General features: G+C 55.2%; 3 protein-coding genes across 16 annotated transcripts in view; 2 read left to right on the forward strand and 1 right to left on the reverse strand.

Moving 5' to 3' along the window:
- PEMT (phosphatidylethanolamine N-methyltransferase) overlaps nt 1–5,862 on the forward strand; it is a 37,931-nt gene extending 32,069 nt beyond the window's left edge. For all 13 annotated transcript variants that reach the window (XM_068977362.1, XM_068977365.1, XM_068977369.1 and 10 more), the window contains 4 exons: nt 1,139–1,284; nt 2,633–2,744; nt 5,256–5,330; nt 5,622–5,862. In XM_068977362.1, coding sequence (XP_068833463.1) covers nt 1,139–1,284; nt 2,633–2,744; nt 5,256–5,330; nt 5,622–5,679 — 391 coding nt within the window. In that variant the 3' untranslated portion in view covers nt 5,680–5,862. The remainder of the gene's footprint in view (nt 1–1,138; nt 1,285–2,632; nt 2,745–5,255; nt 5,331–5,621) is intronic.
- A 3,284-nt stretch (nt 5,863–9,146) lies between these two features.
- On the forward strand, nt 9,147–10,751 carry RASD1 (ras related dexamethasone induced 1). Of its 2 annotated transcripts, none has more exons than XM_068978120.1 (2): nt 9,147–9,523; nt 9,823–10,751. In XM_068978120.1, exons 1-2 carry the CDS (start codon nt 9,238–9,240, stop codon nt 10,533–10,535), a joined length of 999 nt encoding a protein of 332 aa, XP_068834221.1. In that variant the 5' UTR covers nt 9,147–9,237; the 3' UTR covers nt 10,536–10,751. The 2 variants fall into 2 exon arrangements, with proteins under 2 accessions (XP_068834221.1, XP_068834222.1); XM_068978121.1 differs by having other exon boundaries at nt 9,749–10,432.
- A 1,224-nt stretch (nt 10,752–11,975) lies between these two features.
- MED9 (mediator complex subunit 9) lies at nt 11,976–17,445 on the reverse strand. The gene is made up of 2 exons (XM_068978561.1): nt 17,225–17,445; nt 11,976–13,495 (listed from the first exon to the last, which is right to left on the reverse strand). The coding sequence occupies exons 1-2, from the start codon at nt 17,443–17,445 to the stop codon at nt 13,279–13,281; spliced, it is 438 nt and encodes a 145-aa protein (XP_068834662.1). The 3' UTR covers nt 11,976–13,278.
- Between the last annotated feature and the right edge of the window lie 6,814 nt (nt 17,446–24,259).

Here is a 24,259-nt window from a genome sequence, read left to right on the forward strand (position 1 = left end):
TCCTGCGTCCACTGCCGAGGGCGCGAGTTCAATCCTGGTCAGGGAACGAAGATCCCACAAGCTGTGGGGTGTGTCCAAAAGAAGGAAAGAGAGAGAGGGAGGAAGGGAGGACGCAGGGCGGGTGGGCGTGCTCATGACGGAGGGCGAGTTGGGTGGAGGCATGAGTCCAGAGTCTCCTTCCCTCTGCAGCGCTAGTCACCCTCAGACTGAAAACCTTGCTGTCCTGCAGAGTCTAAAATGTTGTCATTCTGGAGAAGGAAATGGCAACCCACTCCAGTATTCTTGCCTGGAGAATCCTGTAGACAGAGGAGCCTGGCAGGCTACAGTCCATGGGGTCATAAGAGTTGGACATGACTTAGTGCACTGTCTTACCCCAGAGATCCTGCCACATATACCACAAAAAGCAAACATCCCCCAATGACCTTGGCCTCACTGTTCCAATCACTCCCAGGTGGGAATTCAGGCACATGTCCACAGAGGTCACAGACAACATACATACGGTTCTGTTATGTCCCATATATTACCCTTTCATGTCCCAAGGAAGACATTTTCTCTTAGAGATTTTCATTTAGTGTATCTTTAAAAAATCTTGTGTTAAACTTGCCTCCATCTTTTTCTTGGGTAAGGACAACCCAGAAATGGCCCTTTTGTGTCTGTGATGTTGCCATTCACAGCTTTGATAGGCCTAGTACAATCTTGAGAACAGGGTTGCTGTATGCTGAATGTCAGACGGTAGCTCTTAGCTTTGCCTATCTTAGGTAGTTATGCTGTGCATTTTTTATTGGTGTACCATGTTTGATTTGTCCCTAATACCTTTGAAGTTTTTCTGAGAAATGAAATAATGCAACATGAACTTATTAAAATACATTTTAAGCCTTTAAAAAAAAATAAAAAAAAATAAAATGTTGTCATTCATAATCTGTTTCTAAAAACCACTGTCACAAGTCAGGAATTCTGGCTTCTCTGGAAGCAGGCACCAGCCCCATATTCCAGTCACTTCTTCTGTGGTGGCCCCTCAGCAGGCCACTTGACTCACCCTCAGGACTCGCCTGAGACCCCTGGACAGGCTACTCTGGGGGCCTGGGGGCAGGGTGGGTGGCCCCTCTGTGTGGCGGTGACCTCCCCGCCCTGCCTGCAGCTTCACACAGGCCATGCTGAGCCAGCCCCGGATGCAGAGCTTGGACAACCCTGCCGCCTACCACGTGGGCCTGGCGCTCCTGGGAGTGGGCGGCGTGTTCGTCCTTTCCAGTTTCCTAGCGCTGGGCTTCACCGGGACCTTCCTAGGTAAGACCCTGAGTGCGGGGGGCCGGGGCCCTGCTCCCCCCAACTCCAGGCCTCAGCCTGCCCTGCTCAGCATGGGGGGCCAGACTTTCAAGCCCCAGCCAGCTGCATGGCCTCCAGGACGGGACGGGCTTCTGTCACTGTGTTCAGGTCTGATCGGGGCTGGTGCAGGTCTTGGGCTGGTGACAGGTGGGGGCGCTGGCCCCTCTGCTTGCCCGTGGCTCCGGAGCTTTGGGGCTGAGAGCCTAGTGCTGGCAGGGCTGACCGTCCTACAGACACCAACTCCCAGTCTGGGACTCTAGGGGGCGGGAGCAGGGCGGCTGATGTGCGGAGGGGCAGTCGGGCCAGAGCAGAAGGCCAGCCAGGGATCACGTCCCTTGAGTCCCTGAGGGCCATGCAGGGGACTGGGGCATCCTCCCAGGAGGAGGGTCCCACAGGGGAGGTCCTCTGGGGGCCAAGGAGCAGATGGAGATCATTGCGTGAGCCTCACAGGGGTGGGGTGAGGGAGGGAGCCAGGGGAGGGAGGGGTGGTGCTGTAGCCAACCTCAGGAGACCAGGGGTTAGCAGCCCCACAGCAGGGGCGGGGGAAAGGGCAGCCAGGGTCTGGAGGAGGGAGGGGGAGGGGCCTGGAAGCCACCTGGGGGGCCCCAGTAGAAACGGCCTGGAACATGGGGCCCTCAGGCTCAGGAATGTAGGTCAGAGTGGCCGAGTCCCCGCCCCCCCGCCATGAGCCACCCCACCCTGAAGCAGACTTCTGTGCCACCGGAAAGAAAGGCTCCCCGGCCGCGAGCCCTCTGTCCCCAGACAGTGGTGATGGTGATGCAGCTGCTACTCCTCCAGGCCCACCTGTGCCTGGAGCGCAAGGGACAAACCAGGGGGCCCTAGTGAGCAGCGCTGCTCCCTGTGGGCTATGCCTGGGCCAGGCTAGACTGCGCTGGACACTGGGTCTGTGTCCCCTGCCTCTCGGACCACCACATCCTCCCCTGGGAAGCTCTGGGCTGGCTGCAGGGGGAGAACTGATCTTCAGGCTGGTGGCCCAGGTGGGGGTGGCCCAGCCGAGGGGGGAGGGGGAGGTGGAGCAGAGATAATGAGTAGGGGTAGGCATGCTTTAGATGGTGGGGGGCAGGTGAGGGGAAGGTTGAGAGGAAGTGCCACGAGCCTAGGAGATGGCAAAGGAGGAGAGGTGTCCAGAGGGTGGGGAAAGTCCCCAAGCAGAGGGGACAGAACATGCAAAGGCACAGAGGCAAGAGCAGGTGGGGACGCAGCCCCTGGGGACCCCCAATGCCTGCACACCTCCCGCTGGATGGGGCAGCCAGGCTGTGACCCTCCTTCCTGCCCGCCCTGTTTGCAGGCGACTACTTCGGGATCCTCAAGGAGGCCAGAGTGACCATGTTCCCCTTCAGCGTCCTGGACAACCCCATGTACTGGGGCAGCACAGCCATCTACCTGGGCTGGGCCATCGTGTGAGTCAGCCCTCGTGCCCCATGGAGCCCAGGGCACTGGTCAGGGCTCCTTTCCTGGGGAGTTCCTCACTGGTGGGAGCAGAGAACATCCTAGAACAAGGTCGGCAGACTTCCTCTTAAAAGAGCAGGAGGCTTCTGGGCAGCAGGTGACGGAGTGGCCGTGGTTGCAAAATTTGAATTTCACGTCATTTTCACAAGTCACAAAATATTCTTTTGATTTTCTTAAACAATTACAGATTTAATTGGGGGGGGGACCTTGGCCTAGGGACCATAGGCTGCCAACCCAGTGGCAGGGAGGCCTCCTGCCCGCAGCCAGCCTGCAGGATCCACGCCCCACTGACTGGGGCTCCTCCGGCCAGCAACCCACAGTCCAGGAGCCTGGCACACATGACCCCGAAGGCATCTCCTGTCTGTCCATTTTCTGGATTAGGATTTCTTCCATAGAAAGGTTTTCTTTGTAGAAAGAATTCTGCTTTTACTGAATGCTAGAAAGCAACTTTCCAGGAAGGTCACAGGTGCCCCCAGAGTCCAGAAGGACGATAGGACCTAAAGGAACAAACTTCGATGGTGGACCATCTGGAGTGGATGCTCCCCCACCAGCCCCACCTTCAGGGGTTGGGGGGTACATGGGATCCAGGCTCTGGGCTTTGAGTGACAAGGAGCTGGAGGGGCACTTGTGGGTCTGCTGGGACCCCCTGCCTGTGCCCACTTCAGACCAGGAAGCCCCCCACCCACCTGCCTTCAGCCTGGCCTCTCTCTCTTGGACTGGGGCAGTGGGATCCAGGGAGGCATGCTGCCCCCACAGGCTTACCCACTCCCCATAGTGTCTCCTACCTGAGACTGGCAGGGCGAACCCCACAGAGGTTCTTCTGCAAACTTCCCTGCCAGCACACCCACCTTTCCTCTCACTTTCACTCCCAGTCAATCTTTCCAAACCTAACTTGAGGTGTCCCCTCCTCCAGGAAGTCCTCCCTGACCTCCCACAATATGCACACACACACAGGTTCTTCCTCTGTGCTTAGACGGGGCCTCCCAAGGCAAAATCACAGAGTGGGTCTTCTCTGTCTCCGGGAGTGAGAGGTTGCCCCCTCTACAGGGCTGTTAGGCCAAGGCTCTCAAGAACACATGAGGAACCCTAGGGGCCCAGGCTCCCACAGGCCCCTCAGGAGGGCACCAGCCATGTGGTGATGAGGAGGGGCCTCAGTTGTACAGGGGAGGGAGCCCTTCCTCTGAGAGCCCATTAGACATACTCCATTACCCAGGGCTGCCAGACGCTGACCCAGCAGGGCTGCTCCCAGGCCTTCCCAGCCCATCTGTCCCCAACCTGGGGCCCCACAGACAGAGCTTCCGTTGGCCCAAGCAACCAGGTGTGTGGAAGCCCCAGAAGGTCCAAGGCGCTGGGATTCCTGGGGCACCAGCTCGTCAGCCTGAGTGAGACACCCCTCCTCAAGGTGCACAGCTGGGTCCCTGGGACCCCCCCCCCAACCCCACTCCAGGCTCTGGGCTCTGACACATGGGTCCCTGTGAGCCTCAGTTTCCTCATCTGCAGTGTGGGATGATCACTTGCACACGGTTGTTCAGTGACAGTGCTTTCAAGGTGGGAAAGTTCACACAGACAGAACAGAGAAGGGCATTTGGCTCCCGTTCAGGGTCTGTGCCCGGCTGACAAGGGACCGGCTTCCCAGGCTGGGGCTGGCCACCTTAGGGATGCTGTGGCCACAGAGCCCTGGCCCTGAGGTCCCCTGGCGGGTTGGGGGTGGGGTGGGAGGAGGCTCTGCCCACTCCAGGAAGCAGCACCAGGGCCGTGAGCAGGGGCTCAGGAGGGCAGATCTCGTTTCAGCCCCAAAGCATCTGTGCCCTTGGCATGTCCTCGTGGCAGTGCCGAGGACCAGGTGGCCCAGCTCACCCTCAAGGTCGATTTGAATGGAGTCCACAGAATGGAAGGTGGGGGTGTCATAGGGGGCACTTGGCCTTCACTGTCCCTGAAGCCCCTGGAGAGACAGTGTGAGGTTCTGGGGAGTGGGGGTGGGCAGGCAGAGGGTCCCTGGGGGGGTACCCATATGGCTGCCTTGAGCCCCCCAGCCTGGGCCTCATGCTCCCCTCCAGCTCCTGGGCTCTCCAGGGGCTCCTCTCGTCTCCTCCTCAACTGTCTGGATGTGGGGGCATAGCCCCAGCAGTGGTCACCAGCAGAGAGCCCGTGCAGGGGCTCACTGGACACTCCACCTGGCTTTGGGTGCCCTGGCCCCATTTCTAGAAAACAGCCTGAGAACAGGCCTTCTTGTGGGCAGAGGCCCCACGACCTCCTGTGCGGAAAAAAAACACACCGACCGCTCGGGTGATTCGGGGAGGCCAGTCGTTCATCTCTCCCTGTGTTCTCCCTCCACTCTGTCCTGAGTCTCCAGCTGCAGCTGGAGGCTTGAGGCCCGGGCCTGGACGGGCAGTGGTGAGGTGGACCCCCGTCTGAGAAAAGGCTGGCCCCGGGCTTGCCCCTGACCCAGCGTTTCCCCGCAGGCACGCCAGCCCCACCGGCCTGCTGCTGACCGCGGTGGTGGCACTCATCTACATGGTCGCCATCGTGTATGAGGAGTGAGTAGGCGCTGTCGCGGGCTGGGGACGCCGTGTGCCCGTGGGACCCGCACTGGGCCTTCCTCTCCCTACAGGGCCTCCCTGTGACCCTGGCAGCTGGCCATGGCCAGGTCACTGTCAGAGCAGCAGATGGGCAGCTGACCGGGTACAGGACAGGCCTGGGAGCCAGGCTGGCAGTGCTGGCTCTTTCTGGTCACACACGGACCCCCAACCCTGTCCACCCTGGGTGGGGAGCATGGGTGGCAGCGTCAAGCTCAGCACCAGCTGACCGAGCCTCTCTCACCCCTGCAGGCCCTTCACCGCCGAAATCTATCAGCAGAAAGCCTCCCAGGCCTGCAAGAGGAGCTGACAGCCACGGCCACTCAGGGAGAGTTCCCCCCTCAGGCCTGCCCCGAGCACAGGCCCCTTGACAGGGAGAGCGGTGCTTGGCGAGGACTGTCCAATGCCTTGGAAACATGGCTTGAGGGCTCTGGACAGGCGCCTTGTGGCCCCAGAGTGCCCTGCCCTGCTGTCCGCCTTGTCCTGACTAATAAAAGGCACCTGACCCATCCCCCTTTGGTCTCCATCTGTCCAGGTTAGGGAGGGGCAGGCTGGGGTCTAGGAGAGGGTCCATGAGCTGGGATGGGTGCCGCCATCCACACTGGACAGTCGGGGGACTGTCCAGGCCTTTTGGCCTCCTGTGCTCCCCGCCTTGCCCCACTCTGCCCTTCTGGGGAACAGCCCGGCCTCAGCTTCCTGGGAGGGAAGCACTGAGCCCCTCCCTGGTATCTCTGGCTACTCTGACATTTCTCTCCTAATGACCCGTGGACCTCATGTGGCCACAAGAATCAGCAGCCATGGGGCACCGGGCCTGTGGTCAGGCCTGACCGCAGAGCTGTGGGCACAGGGTGGGGCCCTTGTCCAGGCCCAGCCTCACCTGCACAGCCCCTGGCCCACCAAGGGCACAGAACATACTTTACTCCCTTTGGGATGGGAGACAGGGGGCTCCACCTGTGCACCTGGCCCCCTAGCCTCAGCATCCTCACCTGTGAAGTGGCCCCTGTAGCCATGCTCACCCTGGGCGCTGTGGGCAGTGCCAGCTGGCCTTGCCATGGAGCTCCTCAAGGCTGCCCTCTGGTGTCTGGGATTCAGAGGTCTCAGGGTTCGAGGAGCTGAAGGAGGCATGGAGGCAGGTCTTAGCAGTGCCTCTGCTTGCATACCTGCAAGGACAGGAAGCTCACCCCTGTGGGCACCTCTGATGTCCTGGCCCCCATGGCCTGAGCTGTCTCTCTGTCAGGGCAGGACTGCCTGACTCCTGGGTCACGCAGCTGTGGGAGTCAGGCCTGGGGCAAGGAGGGTCTGCTATGATGGGAAAAGCCCACAGCTGAGGAGGAAACTGCTGGACAACTGTGACCTCGGCTGTGGAGGCAAGGTCAGAGGGGAAAGCAGCTCTAGTTAGCTGTGTTCTCTTCGTCAGGCTGTGGCTGTGAGCTGGGGTGACACAGGACCCTCTGTGCAAAGAGCTCCTGGGGGTGGTCTTGGGCGGCAGGCCAGCACTCCGCATCAGGAACCTTCTAAACCACTCTTTACCAGCAGACCAGGCCATGGTGGACACTTCCTGCCTTGGGGGCCAGCTGTCTGCTTCCAGCCCACCCCCAATATTTTACCAAATGGTTTAAAAGTTTCCCATTCCACTCTGAGCCAGAAATTTGCTGCATTGCAAAGAAATCATACAGGCAGGAGCCCAGGCCCAGAAAGCAAGACCATCGGTATCATCATAAACCTGGGCAACCTAGAATTAATGCAGTGGCTGGAGAGTGGGGGCACACTCTGGGGAAAGAACGGCAGGTGGGCTCAGGGCCTAATGAACTTAGCTGACTTGAGGGGACAAGTCCCAGAACCTGACATCTGTGGGTGGAGTCACGCCCAGGTGCTGGGAATTGAGGTTGAGAACCCAGGCTGGGCTCAGTACCTGCCACTGTCACCAGCTGGAAGGGGCCAGAGGAGTGAGGTCATCCCAGTCCTGACATCTGACCAGGGGTTGGGGGGAGGAAGGCTCTGACTCTGGGCTCGGTCCTGGCCCACTGGCCTCCCTAGGGAGAGCTGGACCCTGAAGCTGTGGGCCCTGGGCAAGTCATTCCCCTGCCTCAGTTTCTCTGTCTGTAAAATCGAGTTAGTAATAGTTTCCACCCCTCAAGGGTGCCACGAAGAAGGATAAGGACTGTGCCTGAAAGTGAAAGTCACTCAGTCATGTCTGACTCTTTGCGAACCCATGGACTATACAGTCCATGGAATTCTGGCCAGAATACTGGAGTGGGTAGCCTAATCCTTCTCTAGCAGATCTTCCCAACCCAGGAATCAAACCGGGGTCTCCCGCATTGCAGGCAGATTCTTTACCAACTGAGCTATTTAGGGAAGCCCGAAGACTGTGCCTGGGATGGGATAAATGGGAGCTAACATTTTCCTGGCTCCCCTGCAAAGGGCAGGAGATTCTGCTGGAATCCCGGTCACACAGGGCTGCCTGAGAAGCCCATGAGAGTCCAGAGGCCCTGTGCAAACCTGTGTGCGGACTGGTACCCTGTCACTGCCCAGAGCTCGGCCTGTGTGGATGGGTTGGTGGCACTAGGTGATAGCCCTGGCTTTCTCCCAAATCAGAAGCAGCACAGCCCAGCCTCGCCTGTCACCATGGGGAGCAATGGCCTTTCCACCAGTTCCAGGCTGCAGTTGGCCAGCTCCGGCAGCCTCTTCCCAGGCCTTTCAGCAGCAACCCACTCTTGGTTACTGATCAGCCTGCTGCCCCCTGGTTTGTTCTGCGGCCTTGTGGGTCATTTACCATTGTTGTTATTACCACAGCCCTACACTGTTTGCAAGTTCCCAGCCAGAGCCAAAGCTCCATTTTTCAGGAGAGGAATACCAAGTCCAGAGAAGGCCAGCGACTGCTGTGATGCCCACGCAGCATTCAGGGTCATCCTGGCTTCCAGACTATCTCCCCCCAACTAGAAAATGGGAATGCTGGCCCATGGGACTCCAAAGGCACAAGATGTTATGGGGAAGGGAGGGAGGGGACATCGGCCTGACTACTGAAAGGCAAGCCTCTGGTCCTTCCAGGCTGCAACAGGAACTCCTGCCAGGAACCAGCGCTTCTCTGGTTGGGAGAAAGGAGCTGAAGCCTGGCGTGGGGCGCGGGGTCCGGAAACTCCGGCTTCGCAGATTCCAGCCCCGAGAGCCGAGCTCCGGGATCCCGGTTCCGCCGGCGAGGCCTCGGCTGCCCTCTGGCGGCGGGAGCGCGCCGCGCCCACCTCCCGCGGACACCGCCGCCCGGGACGCCAGGGGGCTGGGCCGGCCCGGTTCTCAGAGCTGGTCCGAAGGTGCGCAGGGACCCGGGCGCGGTGCCTGGCACCTGGCACACACCTGCCGTCATGCTGCCCAATGTTGTTATTCTCCGAGGAAAGTGCGTTCCAAAGAAAGCGTGCGCGTGTGAGTCCTGCGGTGGGGAAGCGGGGGCGGAGGCGGGGGCGGGGGCGGGCGGCGGGGTCCTTGCAAGGGGTCGGAAGCACAGCCAGAACTGGGTCCCCGACGCCCTTGCGGCCGCTGAAGCAGCGGAGAAGCACAGGGTCCGCGCGCCCGCAAGCCGGAGGCAGACCCTGGGCTGCTCTTCCCAAGTCCCGCCAGCGGGAGAGGGCAGCGGCCAGCGGAGGTGGACGGAGGGTGCAGTGGAGCCCGCGGGAGTGCGCACCGTGACGCGCAAGGCGGGGCGGGGCGGGGCGGCCACGCGGGCTGCATATAAGGGCGGTGCTGGACGCGCAGAGCCAGAGCTTTTGTCCGGAATCCAGAGCCCCGCTGAACCCAAGCCCGAGCCGGCCGAGCCGAACTCTGCCCTGCGCTCGTCTCACGGCCCCGCGCCCGGCCCCCTCGGTCCCTCTGCTCAATGAAACTGTCTGCGATGATCAAGAAGATGTGCCCGAGCGACTCGGAGCTGAGGATCCCGGCCAAGAACTGCTACCGCATGGTGGTCCTCGGCTCGTCCAAGGTGGGCAAGACGGCCATCGTGTCGCGCTTCTTGACGGGCCGCTTCGAGGACGCCTACACGCCCACCATCGAGGACTTCCACCGCAAGTTCTACTGCATCCGCGGCGAGATCTACCAACTGGACATCCTCGACACGTCCGGCAACCACCCGTTCCCCGCCATGCGGCGCCTCTCCATCCTTACCGGTGAGCCCGGGCGGCCAGCAGCGGGCGTGGGGAGGGAGCGCGCCGCCTTGGTGACGGGAACCCCTTGTCCCGGGGTGCGCGGGCTGGAGGCGCGGTCCGCCCGCCACTATGGGCGCTGGAGAGGGCACCGCAGTGCCCCTCGCGGCGGCAGGAGCCCCCGAAGTCAGCCCGCCTCAGCTGTTCCCTGGTAGCCACCCTCACTCTCTTCCGCTCTGTCCCCCGCAGGAGACGTGTTCATCCTGGTGTTCAGCCTGGACAACCGCGACTCCTTCGAGGAGGTCCGGAGGCTCAAGCGGCAGATTCTCGACACCAAGTCGTGCCTAAAGAACAAGACCAAGGAGGACGTGGACGTGCCCCTGGTCATCTGTGGCAACAAGGGGGACCGCGACTTCCACCGCCAGGTCGAGCCGCGCGAGATCCATCAGCTGGTGGGCGCCGACCCCCGGCGCTGCGCCTACTTCGAGATCTCGGCCAAGAGGAACAGCAGCCTGGATCAGATGTTCCACGCGCTCTTCACCATGGCCAACCTGCCGCGCGAGATGAGCCCGGACCTGCACCGCCGCGTGTCGGCGCAGCACAGCGAGGCGCTGCACCAGAAGGCGCTGCAGGGCAAGAGGCTGCGGCGAGCGGGCGGCGACCGCGACGACGCCTTGGGCATCCTGGCGCCCTGGGCGCGCAGGCCGAGCGTGCACAGCGACCTCATGTACATCCGCGAGAAGGCCAGCGGCGGCGGCCAGGCCAAGGACAAGGAGCGCTGCGTCATCAGCTAGGAGCCCCCGCCCCACGCGGCCGCAGAGCCTCAGAAGGCCCTGTAGTTCGAGTGTCCAGGCCACGTGCCCCAAACCTCGGGCGTCTTCCTTCCCGGCGCCCCAGCCCGTGCACCGGGGAGACTCAGCGAACAGAGAAGGGACCGTCATCTGCTCGGGGAAGGATCGAGAACTGGCTGAGGCCCGACTCCCCCCACTTCCGATGCCCACTGGCGCCCACCCATCCGTTTCTCACAAAGCCCTAAAAATGGGGGCGGGGGTGGAAGTTAAGCTTGTCCTGCCGGCAGGAGGAGCGGGGCATTATCTATGTGATTGGGGGTTGCCATGACAGCTGGCCTGAAACCGAGGGTGGGGTCAGATCATAGGGAGTGACTTGTTTACATGTGTGTGCAATTGCACAAAGCAAAACATAAAACTTGCACTTTATAATAGAGTTCTGGTGTCACCCTGGACATGAACAAGATCTTACCTAGGTGTTTGTACTGTGTTGAGTCTTTAAAGTTATTGTTACTGTTTTTTTACTATAAAATAAAGTAATTTAAACTGGAAAACCATGCTTCCTCTGGCTTTAGAAATGGGGGAGGAGGGAGGGCAGGTCTCTACTTCTGTGGAACTGGACTCACTTTTCCCAGAGCTGGAGATTAACCCTGGCCTGAAAACAGCTCCCTGGAGAGAGGCCCCAGAAAAGCTCCTAACAGCTGGAAGCCCTTCTGTTTAGGAGCCATTCTTGAGAAAGCCAGAACACAAATAAAGGGCTTCAGGGTTTAGCCATGCACCACCTACTTGTCCCCCCACCCCCTGCCCCCCCAAGGGCCTCCGGGACTGACCAGCATGTCCTATGCTTAGCACAGGCCCAGGGCAACAAAACATCACCAAACCTGGAACTATCAACGGTTCAAGGGGTCACTCAAGTCCTCCTTTGTGCAGGACCCTTGTCCTGAGTCGGCTGCAGGCTCCACCACTGAGCCACCTGGACCTAGTCACCATTTGTGGCCCTGGCTCCTCCGGCCTCCCTCCCTCCTCAGGGGGTCCAGCACCCCCTCTGCAGCTGAGGGCACCAGCTCCCGCCTGGTGACCCAGCTCCCTCCGCCACATGAGACTGCACAAGTCCGGGGCAAGGGACAGCTGGCAAGCCCAACTTTACACCTGTGAAACAGAGAGCAGACACTTCTGCTGGGGGCTGCTCTGAGGGCTATGGGCAACGCCTCCACATGGTGCCCGCTGCCCAGGAATCCAAGTGAGGAGTCCAGGTGTCCCAGGGGAGGACTGTAACTCTGCTTTAGTGGACTGCTCCCTGCCAGGACCTGACCTACATCCACAAGGAGGGATGATGGCCCAGGGGCTGATCACAGGCAGGACGACCCTCCGGACCACCTGTACCCTGGAGTCAGATGCCACTCCCAGAAGGGTCACCCCATGCTGATGCTGGTGTAGCTGGTGTGGCCATGTCCTGGGGCTGGCGGCGGGGCATGGAGTGGAGGTGCTCCCAGTTGCTCAGTCTCCTCTGCGTAAAGGGGAGGTTTTCCTCTCAACTATCACGGGGATGTCCTAATGTGAATGTCTCAGTACAGACCCAAGATGTCCTGACAGCAGAGCACAAGTTCTTTTAATCACACTCTTGCAAAGCGTCACAGGTCACAACACTGGAGCACAGAGGAGACCCACAAGGAGCCCGTGTCCACTGCAGTCTCGCAGCAAGGCCCAGCCGCCTGGTATTTCTGAGCTTCACATTCCATGGTTATTTGGTTGGAGCCTTAAAATCGACCCACACAGTACTGTACTCTTGAAACTTCAAAAAAATAACTGATTCAGTTTATAACAGCCCCGCAGCAGAGCTGGCCTCAGGTAACACCCACTTAAATTCAGAGCCTGCTCCTCTGGATGAGGCTGCTAAAACTTCATCCTGCCCCTGGACACCTGACAGGTAGCTGCCAGCAGACTCAGACAGAGCTCCTGCTCAGAACACCCTTAGCCTACATTCCTGCCAACTGGAAGGCGCCCGTCAGCCCTGACGCGGCTGGCACAGGGATGAGCCCACTCTAGATCTGAGTGATACTCGCCACTTGTCCCCACGTTTCAGAGGCTTTCACCTCAGGCTGGTCACACAAACACAATGTCTGTCTGGAGAAAACAAGGGTGTTTATAAACATCTGTGAACCAGGCCTGGGCCACACGATTGCCAGGGCCAGCTTCCCCCACCCCAAGAGGCCATCAGAATCATGGCCCAGAGCTGTCCTTTTTCATGTGACCCCCCAGTGCACGCAATGAGGCCAGAGGGGAGGTCATTGGTGAACCAGGGACAGGACTTGGGAAAGCTGAAGAGGGCGCCTGTTCATCTCATCAGACCATGGCTGATGAAACCACGTGGTCTGAGGTGGCCTGGCCATTCTCGGGCAGGAGATGGCTAAACAAGCTGACTGAAGGTAACAGGGGACAAAGAAGCAAGAGCTACAAGTAACAAGGACATGGGTGGCAGAGAACCTAGGCGGCGGGTGCCTGGTGGGCTCCTGGTTGATACCCATGAACACCCATGCTTCAAACAGAAAGAAACAACTATTCCAGGGCAAAAGGCTACCCCATAGTCTCTGAAACCATGCCTTTCTCTCAAGGCCTTTCTCCATACGTGTGCAGGCCTAACTGTCCACACACACTGCTCACTGGACACCAGGTTCCTGGTACAACCACTGTCTGGGGTGGGTGGGGAGGGGCACAGGGAAGCCGCCTCCCTTCCTGCAGTGTCCCTCCCCAGAGGCAAGAGGAGGCCCCACTCCCAGCCCCACTCCCAGCCCCAGGAAGGCTTCCTCCTTCAGCAGGCAGTTACTGCACATCTGGACGGGGGGACAGCACACGAGGATGCCCAGGGAACCAGCTCGGGCACTGGCTCTGCAGTCAGGGGTAAAGTTCAGCTAAGCAGGCAGTACCAGAGCCATTCCACAGGGCTGGGAGATAGGACGCCGGTGCCCCAGCACTCCTCCTGGGGTCGGCTCGTCACTCCTTGGGGATCTCAAACATGCACAGGCTCTTGTACTTCTGCAGCAGTTCGTTCTTGGTCCGGACCTGCTCTCGGAGGCGTTGCAGCTGCTGCTGCTGCTGCTCGGGGCTCAGGTGGATGCCAGGCATGGTGCTGACCACCTTGCGCATCTCCTGGAACTTGGTCTTCAGGGTGTTCAGGTCCTGGTGGACGTCAGGACTGTCCTTGTCCATGCTGCGGGGGCAGAGGGCAGGCGTTAGCACCAGCAACCTGGGAGCTCCCTCCTCACTGGCCCCAACCCCGCATTAGAATGCCTGTCGCTTGCACATTGATTAGTGCTCTGGGGGATGGGCAGGCACCCCTGTCCCCCTCCCCACAGCAGGTGCACATGGGAAGCTGGGTCTTCCTCCAGGGCTGCCTCCCCAGCCCAGCCTGCAGGCACCAAAGTTACATTTGCTGAAAGAGTGAACACAGGTAAGTTCCTACATATCTGCTGAATGAATGAAAAACCATCACCAACATCAGGCAACAAGTGGCAAGTAAAACCTAATGAAGTACCACATTCCTTCTAACGTGAGACACTATAGGCCATTCAGGAGACGATCAATGAGCAAGAGCTAATTTTAGCTGATGTTCTGAAGCCTGAACCTGTTAACATGCAGTCTGATTTCCACAGAGCTATTCATAAATTTTACATTAGTCACAGTTACTGGAAAACTTTCAGCAGATACTCGCTCTCTCCCACCTTTCCCACCAACTCAGGTAAACTGAGCCTTCTGGTCCCACTCACTTTAAAGGTGGGATATCTTCACTCATAGCTATTGTCGGCTGCCCGGAGACCCATGTTCCCGGTCACAGCAAAGTTAAAAGGAAGCAAGAACAAAACCCTTCACCTGAGAACACAGAAACACCCCATCAGTTGCTCCTGTATGTTTTTTAAAAATTAGGAAATGGGTAGATGAGCCTTTGAAAACAGGCGGTTGAGACTAAAATCTAAAAGCCGATGCACAGGGTGTTTTAAAAGTCACCCACTGAGGCACAAGAAGGGAAAGCTGTCAAGGATCATTTATTTCTCTCAATAAACGTTCATCCCTATTGGGCAATTTCAACCCAGATGGTGCTAATTCATGTTTATTATTAATCATTTCTCTGCTTACGCAGACAGAATAGCCATCTTTCCTGGTGATCCGCTAGTTAGAGCTCATTCCTGAAAGATGAGATACACTGGGGCCTGCTCACTATTTATCAATAACTCGAACTCAGAAGCAAGATCTGGAGAATCAATAGTTTATTCTGGGGAACAAATAAAGACATTTCCTGTTGTCTTCTGAGGTCCTTGATTCACACACACCAACTCTGGTGCACCTCACCCCTTCAAGGAAGCATTTTATATTCTGTTTCCTTCATGTCTCAGCTCTGATCTACAACTCTTGACAGACACCATCTGGACTTCTGAAATCATTCCACTTGGATGGCATATGTGCTAACACATTGTTATGAATTTAAGTCCCAAGGCAATTTTGAAATTAAATTATAGTTTTAAGAAAACTGATTCACAACACATAAGTCTGAAAGGACAAGGTATAAACAAACAAAAAAAAATAAAAATTTCCTAAACAATAAGGTTCTACCATATAGCACAGAGAACTATACTTAATAGCCTATGATAAACCATAATGGAAGAGAATATTTTTTAAAAAAGAATGTCCATATATGTGTAACGGAATCACTTTTCAATTTGTTTTGACAAAAATGTAACCACACTACACACATGGTTCTGATTCTTGCTTTTCTCACCTGAAATGCACCTCGGACAGCTAGATGACATGGCTGTTATGGGTATGTGGATGTTTGTAACTGATCACCTGCGGTCTGAATGGGGATGACCATCCCACACCTGCACCTGTGTGTGCTGGGCACCCACCATCCCCTCAGTCAGTGCTGCAGCTCTGCCTGCCACCACCTTCAGTTCATCCCTGTTCCTCCTCCTACTCCCCAGCTTCCTGTGGACCCCAGTCCTCTCCTCCTCCTAAAGCCCTCTGTCCCATCTACCTTCACAAAACCCAAGCACTAGCTCAAAAACTTCGGATGACTCCTCGACTCCCTGGTTCAGTGTCTCTGGGGTCAGACACCCAAGAGAGTCTATTTTCTTTGGCTGTCAGTTGAGAAGCTGGGGACAGGAAAGGGGAGGTATGGGTGAAGGGTGGGGCTGGGTCTCAATGTCCAGTCTGTGGACTTGCTCTCAAGCTCCTATTCTCAGTATGGCTCCCCTCCCCCAGCTCCCACAATGTGCCTAGTGTTCCCCAGTCCAGACACTCTGGCTGACTCTCTCCTAAAACAAATCTTGGGAAAGTACAAGCCTTTAAGCTGTCTGACCAAGGTCATTCACCTGGTACCTTATAGAGCTATCATTTGTGGTTCATTTTTGGATGGCAACACCTATTCAATGGACATGAGATTGAGTAGACTCTGGGAGATAGTGAAGGATGGGGAAATCTGCAGTCCATGGGGTTCCAAAGAGTCAGATATGACTGAGCGACTGAACAAAGAACAATTATTACTCATATATTAGAGATAAGAAAATCAAGGCCTAGAAAGGCTATGCACTTAACTAAAATTCCAACACAAGCAAGCATCAACATGCAGATCTGAACTCAAGAAGATCTGACTTCAAAGCCCATGTTCTTTCTCACAGACAATACAGTTCCATCTTTAGGCCAGCCCAACCCAACTGCTCTATCAGGGTCAAAACTAGACTCGGAGAATGTGTACACTGTGTGTTTTCATTTTTCCATATTTTTTCTAAAACCCAAATAAGCATATTTGGCTTGATCCTGGATAATGCCTGGGACTCCAGGGCTGCTTCTGTGTGTGTTTGCTTGGTCACTCTGCCTAGAAGTGCTACCTGATCACAGGTTCCTGGGAATAGAACAGTTTGCCTTGCCCGATAAACACTATGTTCACACCAAGTGAAGCCAGATGAAGTCAAGGTCTACTGTGACTACTGTGAGAACAAAGTCTTCACAGTCGTCTGAAAAGCAGTGGAAGTGTCAGGTCATCCCAGGGCAAGTGAATCTAATCCGCCTCAACTCTAAACCGGCTAGGCCATCACCAATACTTTTGTATTGTGAGTATCAATTCCATTTCAGCAAAACATCCAAGAGCATGTTGATGTTCACTTGAATGTTACTGTAAAAGTAACAACTTTGTTACTGTAAAAGATTACAACTTTGTTGTAATCCACTTTGCTTTTATTTTTTAATGGCTGAATAAAAAGTTCAAGCCCAGGGGTTTAAACTTTGCTATCATGTGGACATAAATAATAGTTAATAATTTTGGCAAATGTGGGGATTGGGGAGATTTTGGCTGTGTGTGTGTGTGTGTGTGTGTTTTCCTTCTAAGGATAAGTTTGAAAACTCAGGTGATCTGAAGACTGGCCAAAAGAAGACAATCACCCCATGTCGCCGGGACAGGGCACCCCAGTGCTGTCCGGAGGTCAGCGTCCTACTCCTGTAAAGTTCCCAACATACCCCTATAATCTCTTTGCATTATGGGTTATTCCGCTCATGAGTTTCCCCTTCTAACTGGTGAGCAAGGTGGGATGAAAAGTCGGCCCCTCCACGTGTACACGCCACAGCACTTAGCAGTGTGCCACACATGAAGATGACCCGTATCTGTCGGATCTGTGGGAAAACAGGCTCACCAGGCTGCACCCGAGTGGTCTGCCCGCAGCGTCTGTGCACTTGCTGTCTACATCGGCTTCGTTTTAAGAACGCTGCTTGCCAGCACGGGGCCTGCTAACTCCCAGGAGGGACTGCTGAACTCTTGGGACTGCTCGCGGTGGCCTCGGCGTGGCCGCTCCCCTCAGGGTGTGTCTCCCCCTTGGTACCGCGGGGCGCCCCTGGATTTCGGACATGTGATGGGCAGCGGGGGGCGTGCGGGCTGATTCCCCCGGGCCCTTACCATTTGATGATGCTGTGAACCAAGGGAAGGAAGGAGCAGTTCTCCTCCGCCTTCACGCCGGCAGGGGATGGAGGCTTTGGCGCGGGCTGCGGCTGCTGCGCAGAGACAGACGGCGGCGGCTGCGGCTGCGGCAGCGGCTTCATCTCCGGCAGCGGAGGCTCGGCGGGCGGCGGCAGCGTGTCCTCAGCCTGCCGGCCGGCAGCAACCCCCACAGAAGCCATCGTGTCCCGGACCCCAGCAGCCCATCAGGGGGGGCAGGCGGCTTCGCGCGCCGGAAGTGTTGCTGATTGTGACGTCACCATCGTGCGCCGCGGAGGCGGGGCCGGGCCTGGCGGTCGTTACTAGGCAACAGGCGGATGGTCCTTGGTAGCCTGGATTTGGTGTTGCGCAGAGACAGCTAAATTTTTCTATAGTCAGAAATAGAAGGTATACTTCAGGAATAACATCTCATTCCTATTCACGTTACAAAGAGAATCCAAAAGCAACCTGTAGAGGAAGATAAATGAGGCCTCAGGAAGAGTGGACAGCACCTCCGCACCTGCGGGTGTCAGGCTCTGGGCCAGTGGAGGATCCGAGGGGAAGGACCCACGGCTCCCACCCGCGCAGAAGCCTCCAGGGACGAGGTCTTGCGCCTACCCTATGGACCCTGAAATAAACCGAACAGTTAATATGCATCTTCTGGGTGACACACGCTGTGCTAACTGTGGGGGAAGGGTGGGGTCTGTCTCAACTTACTCCGAGCAGAGATGGCCGAAGGGGATTAGTGCCAGGAATAAATACTGTATCCAAGGGAGAAGTCAATGTCAGCTACTCTCCGTACCTCTGGGCCAGCTCCTGAAGCCCCCGGTCTCAGTGTGCTCACCTCTAAAATCTTTAGTTCAGGATCACGGCAGAGCCCAAACCACTTTCCAACTTCAGACACATGGCTGACCTTTGAAGGTGTCCTTTGCATGAGCCCTGGGCTCTTAGGCGGAGAAGGCAATGGTACCCCACTCCAGTACTCTTGCCTAGAAAATCCCATGGATGGAGGAGCCTGGTAGGCTGCAGTCCATGGGATTGCTAAGAGTCGGACACGACTGAGCGACTTCACTTTCACTTTCATGCATTGGAGAAGGAAATGGCAAACCACTCCTGTGTTCTTGCCTGGAGAATCCCAGGGGCGGCGGAGCTTGGTGGGCGGCCGTCTATGGGGCTGCACAGTCGGATACGACTGAAGCGACTTAGCAGCAGTGGGCTCTTGGGTCAAAGTAGGGGACTCCTGGTGGGTTTGTGGGTATGTTCCTCAAAACAAGCCCTCCCGAGCCACAATGAGGGGGCTGTGTGATGGGGACTGGCATCCTAGCCGGGAAGTCCCCCCCTATTGAAGAGCAAGGTGGCTGGTGCCAAGGAAGCATCAGTGCTGGTATTTCAGAGGCATCTAGGAGGAGTCTGTGGAGGCAAGTCCCAGGGGAGGAGACTGTGGAAGGAAGTGGGGAGGGTGGACGGTGTGTCAGAGGGCACTTTGGTAACAGCCTTAGCACAGCTTTCTTATAAAAACTGCACCCCACAGGTGAGCACAGGGAGGTGGGGGGTTGCTGACTGTGGGCCTCTCCCCCTGAGGGAAAGTTCAGGGTTCTGGTGGAGAAGGAGGAAGAAGGTCCTCCTGGGACAGGACCAGACGGGCTTGAAGAGGCTGTACACCCTTGGAATTGCCTGGGGACATAAGGGCGGTGTAATGATAATAATAGTAATTACCACAACTACTGTGGATTGAAAGTAGGTACAAGGAACAGAGCACAATCATCTCATGTAATCCACAAAAAACTCTGGAAAGTAGATGTTAGCGTCTCTGTTTTATAGATGGTTAAGAATCTGACCCAGGCCACACAGCTATCAGACAGCCAGACTCTGGTCTTAACCAACACAGAGGAGACCGCAGGTCCCTACCAGCCCTGTGACTTTGTGGTTCAAAATGTTAATGTGAGGTTTTTATTCAGAGTTGGAAAAGAATTCCACATTCATCAATAATCTCCCGGTAGAAATCACACGTCATCTTTCCCTCCTGGCGTTTCTATAACTTCATTACCAGCCTCAACTTTATCATTGGTAGAATAATGAGGATATCTCTTTAAAAAAAAAAAACACTTCAGGTATAAATAGATATGGGTAAAGAAAATGAATTGAAAACATAGGAAGCAGGAATGGAGTAGGTGCCTTGACAGTTTGCCCTAAAAATAGTTAATTAGTGGTGAAGAGTGGAGCTGACCTGATAACATTTCAGGCAGATGTCAGGGAAACACTGCCTGTGCTGGCTTCATTAAAGCTGAAATTAACAGAAGTGTTTGTCTGCTCAGAACTTCTCTGTTGAAAGTAAAAAAAAGAAGAAGAAGAAGAAAAGCAGAAACCCCACAGAAAAAACCGTGTGGCATTGACGCCCAGAGTAAAGCTCGCTGAGTCCTTGGGCAGCTCTTCCTGCTTCTAAGGCCCCTGTGGGCTGCTGGTGGCCAGGCCAGGCCCTGCTCAGTCCATCTGAGGCTCATAGCTTCAGACTCTGCATAACCTCCCAGGAAGACTGAATGGGTTATTCCACATATATCACTTAGAAAAGTCCCCGGGAGCAGTAACAATCACTTCTGACTATTGAGACTTTCTCCCAGACTTAGGGCGTTTAAGAGGAGTGAGCTGAATGAGCGCCCTCGACAGAGACAGAAGGCAAAATACTTCTGTCGTTTTTAGTATTCTGGTAGCCACACACAAAGAATCAAAAGAAACAGGTGAAATTGATTTTGGTACTGTATTTTACTTAACTCGTGTATCCAAAATATTATCATTTCCACATGTGATCAGTAAAAATTATCAAAGAGGTATTTGAAATCTGGGCTTCCTTGATGGCTCAGAGGGTAAAGAAGGAGACACAGATTTTATCCCTGGGTTGGAAAGATCCCCTGGAGAAGGAAATAGCCACCCACTCCAGTATTCTTGCCTGAAAAATCCCATGGACAGAGGAGCCTGGTGGGCTGCAGTTCACGGAGTCACAAAGAGTTGGACATAATTGAGAGACTAAGCGCTCTTTGAAATCTACTCTATACTTTACATACATAGCACATCTCAGCTGGAATAGCCACGTTTCAAATGCCCAGGAGCCAGGTGTGGCCAGGGTCCACGAACCTGGGTGACACATATCTATCTGGACAGATCTCAATCCTAACCATGAGAGCAAAAAACTAGCAAGTGATACAAAGCAAATAGAGTATATTGCTACTTATACATATGTTTGCAACGTGAAAAATAACAATGTATATGATCCATAGATACAAAACATACATGTCAAAATGTTTGTAAAGAACTGAAGGGTGCACCCCATGGTCACAGGGCTGGTGAAGTTGTATAACAGGCCCTGCACCTTTCTGTGTGGTGTCAAATTTCTTTTATAGATTATAAGGAAAACTGTGAACAAGTGCCAAGTGTGGGAGTGGGTACTGAGGAACCCAGGCTCTGCTCTTTCTGGCTGTGTAACCTTGGACAAGTCTTCCCGTGCCTCAGATTCCTCATCTGAAAAATGGGATCATAATGGCTCCTAATGGGAGGTTACCCAGGAGGTTACTCCTGAATGGGTTACAGGAGTTACCTTGTGGAGAGGAGCCCAAATGGTCCCTGACACGTAGGAACCACCACTGAAGCTTTAGCTACTACTGCTACTGTTCTCAGAGAAGGCAATGGCACCCCGCTCCAATATTCTTGCCTGGAAAATCCCACTGATGGAGGAACCTGGTGGGCTACAGTCCATGGGGTCACACAGAGTTGGACATGACTGAAGCGACTTCACTTTCACTTTTCACTTTTCTGCATTGGAGAAGGAAATGGCAATCCACTCCAGTGTTCTTGCCCAGAGAATCTCAGGGACGGGAGAGCCTGGTGGGCTGCCATCTATGGGGTTGCACAGAGTCGGACATGACTGAATCGATTTAGCAGCAACAGCAGCAGCAATTACTGTTCTCATAAATGTCTCAGAAACCCCTCATGATTACTCCTGAAACAAACTGTTACTACAAGAACACACTTGAGAACCAGGCTACATCAAAACCCTGAGCTCTCTGATTCTCTCAGCGGACCTACACCACAAATAGCTGTAAATAGGCTCATGATATATCTCTGCTACGTCAAATCCAAAAATAGTCATTCCTCTGTCAGACAAACATCGTGGGGATTGTTAAACTGATCTTGTCATTGAATGATCGGGCTTTTTCTTCAAACCTCTATCTTACAATGATTCATCCTTTTCTTTCATTACATGGAGCCTCAGGCAAGTTGGAAAACTACATGATACTTTGATTTTTGCAAGTGAAAAAAAAAAAAAAGGCAGTGATCACAGTTCAGACCAGCACAGTGCTACAGATACCTGGAATCAGCTAATCACAGCCATGACTCACTGCTCAGGCCTTACCTCAACCCACCCTGAGGATGGCCTTTCTCCTCTCCAAATATTATTTCATCTTCTTTTTATTCCTTTCAAGCACCCTCTTCTTATTCTAAGCTCCTCCGTGATGACCAGTTTCTCCACTCACTTATCTTGGTGTTTCATTTCTCTGAAGCACTCGTTTCAGCACACAAATTCGACTAAGTCTCTTTCAGACTCAGAATTTTCTCCATAAAACCTTAAGTCTTTATTCCTTCTTCTTCTTTTTTTTTTTTTTTTTGCCAGACCTCCATCCACTTTGGATGTAATAAAAATGAGAGGCAATCCCTTCCAGGAAGCGGTTTGGTCTAAAATGGTTCGTTGCGTCCTGATGCCTTACGCTGGCTGACCTCCTCACTCAGTCATTTTCTCTCAGAGAATATGTGAGCCAAGCTTTTCTGTCTCAACGGGCTCAGCCTGAGCTGGTCCTGTTAACCCTTTTCCTCCCTTGAATTCCTCTCTTTTCTGGTAGTTACTTCGTTTCTCTTATCGGATTTACTGTAAGACTTTTGACTTTTGATTACTAACTGCAGTTGCAAAACTACAGTTAAAAATTATTATGTAGCTGGCTGTGCTGCTGGAGATGACCAGGCACGCTGCCTGTGAGCTGGTCAGGTGGCCCTGGTCCCGTGGCTGGGTTTCTGACCTCTTGGGATGGGAGGAGGTGCCTGTAATAGCAGACATTTAGAATGTCCCCAGGCTGTAAGAGGAGAAGGCAATGGCAACCCACTCCAGTACTCTTGCCTGGAAAATCCCATGGACGGAGGAGCCTCGGGCTGCCATTTATGGGGTTGCACAGAGTCGGGCATGATTGAAGTGACTTAGCAGCAGCAGCAGCAGGCTGTAAGGATGACAGGCTTCAAACTGAACCCTGGAAGTGGCGTCGAGAAGGACCAGCAGCCTTTGTCCATCTCTGCTCACCGTATCTCTGGAAAGGTGTTCCTGTGAGTGCTGAACATGTCCTGCCAGTCTTTGGCTCAGCCACATGGTGTGATCTGAAGAGTCATCAGAACACCTGCCTGCTGGTCCACACACCATGTCTTGGCCCTTGGTCTGTACCAAGACCTGCCGGACAGGGAGGAGAGAGACCCCAGGCCCAGCCGCAGAGAACAGGCCTGGGGGTCCCGGCTTGTCCCCATGGCACCCTCATCTCGTAGACTAGGAAGCAGGGCCTGGGGAGGTGGAAGGAGTCACCTGTTGGTGGGGGAACTGGGAGGAGCCTGCAACGCTGACTCAAGGGCAAAATCAAAATCGGGAGGGGATATTCAGGGACGACATGTGCTTCCTCCACAGCATCTTCACTGGGTAGGAACCTGCAGGAAGTGCTCACTGTTGCTGGAAGAACTCAGGGCTGGTGGTGAAGAGAGTGCTTAGGGGCTCAGAGCAAATGGGGAGTGGGTGTCACACCTCTGGGAGCATCTCTGGCTTACCTGAGTCTTGATTTTTCTGGTGGCCTCAGTGAAAGTTGACCAGAGGGCTGGCTTTTGTCACAGTCTGACCAGTGTCCACTGTGGATGCAAGGAGAGGAGACAGCATGGAAGACTTTTCCCCTAACTTGGGGTTCCAGGAGCTCCCTGCCCACTTTTGAAAAGTCTTGAGTGGCCAAATTACAGAAAAACCAGGCTTGGATGGAGGGCCCCAGGGGCCAGCGCTGCCCTCCAGGTGGACCTTGGTGGATGCCAGCGGGTTTCCTGGGTGACAGCTGGGTTTTCGTGCAGTGAGAATCGGGGGAGAAATAGCCAACGTTCAGAGTTAACCTGAAGCAGTGACAGGAGCCCCTCCACCATGTGACCTCAGGCTGTAGGGGACCGTGTGCCCTGGGGACAGTGTGCCCTGGGGACAGGCCTGGAGAAAAGGCTCCCACCCCACATGTGCCAGGTGCCACCAGCTCTGTGCCCTCAGGAGAGTGATTCCACCACCAGTACACAGGCATCTCAGTGGTACCCATCCCTGCCCACCTAGGCATGGGGGCGGTGAGAGACCACCTCGTCCAGGGTGAGACACAGTGCCTGGGGCTCGGGCCCAGGGAACGGGTTAAAAGACAATTTCCTGTTTGTTCTTCCTGGTCTGTGGCTACACATCTGGGAAGCTGTCCACACGTGGCATCCAATTAGCCAGCAGTGCAGGAAAAGCAAGGCGGATATCAGAGCAAATAGAATTGTCACTGCGTCTTCTTTCCTGCTCTTTCTGCATTTCAGCCCTGGTTTCAGCGTCACGTGCAGCCGGGCTCACAATCTCATCATCGTGTGATGCGGTGCTGGGGGCAGGAGGTGAGGGGTTAGTCAGCACTGATGGAGCCTGGCCGAGAGCAAGGAGAGGAGGCTGAGAGCGCTGGGTGTGACTCAGGAAGTGATTTGTCTTGTGTATGGGGGTGGGGGGGACAGAGCATGACCCAAGGCACAGGGCCGTCTGGCATTGGGCCATAATTGATTTCCCCAGAGGTGATACTTGCTGACCCTCCATCCCCACATATCAGGGGCAGATGCCACTGCGTCTGGTCTGAACAACGTGGGCCCCGCCAGCTCAGGGGGCAGGAAGATGGGAATGACAAGCTCTCTTCAGGTGGCCTTGGTGGAAAGATGGGAGAGGTGTGGCATGGC

The sequence above is a fragment of the Capricornis sumatraensis genome, chromosome 8 (assembly GCF_032405125.1).
Source record: "Capricornis sumatraensis isolate serow.1 chromosome 8, serow.2, whole genome shotgun sequence".
In the NCBI taxonomy this organism is placed as follows: Eukaryota; Metazoa; Chordata; class Mammalia; order Artiodactyla; family Bovidae; genus Capricornis; species Capricornis sumatraensis.

Excerpts from the sequence above, each read along its gene's own strand:
- MED9 (XM_068978561.1), bottom strand. The coding sequence starts at position 17,445 with ATGGCTTCTGTGGGGGTTGCTGCCGGCCGGCAGGCTGAGGACACGCTG. Across the intron at positions 13,496-17,224 it reads GTTCACAGCATCATCAAATG|CATGGACAAGGACAGTCCTG; the intron begins GTAAGGGCCCGG and ends CTGCCCCCGCAG.
- RASD1 (XM_068978120.1), top strand. The coding sequence starts at position 9,238 with ATGAAACTGTCTGCGATGATCAAGAAGATGTGCCCGAGCGACTCGGAG. Across the intron at positions 9,524-9,822 it reads GCGCCTCTCCATCCTTACCG|ATTCTCGACACCAAGTCGTG; the intron begins GTGAGCCCGGGC and ends CTCAAGCGGCAG.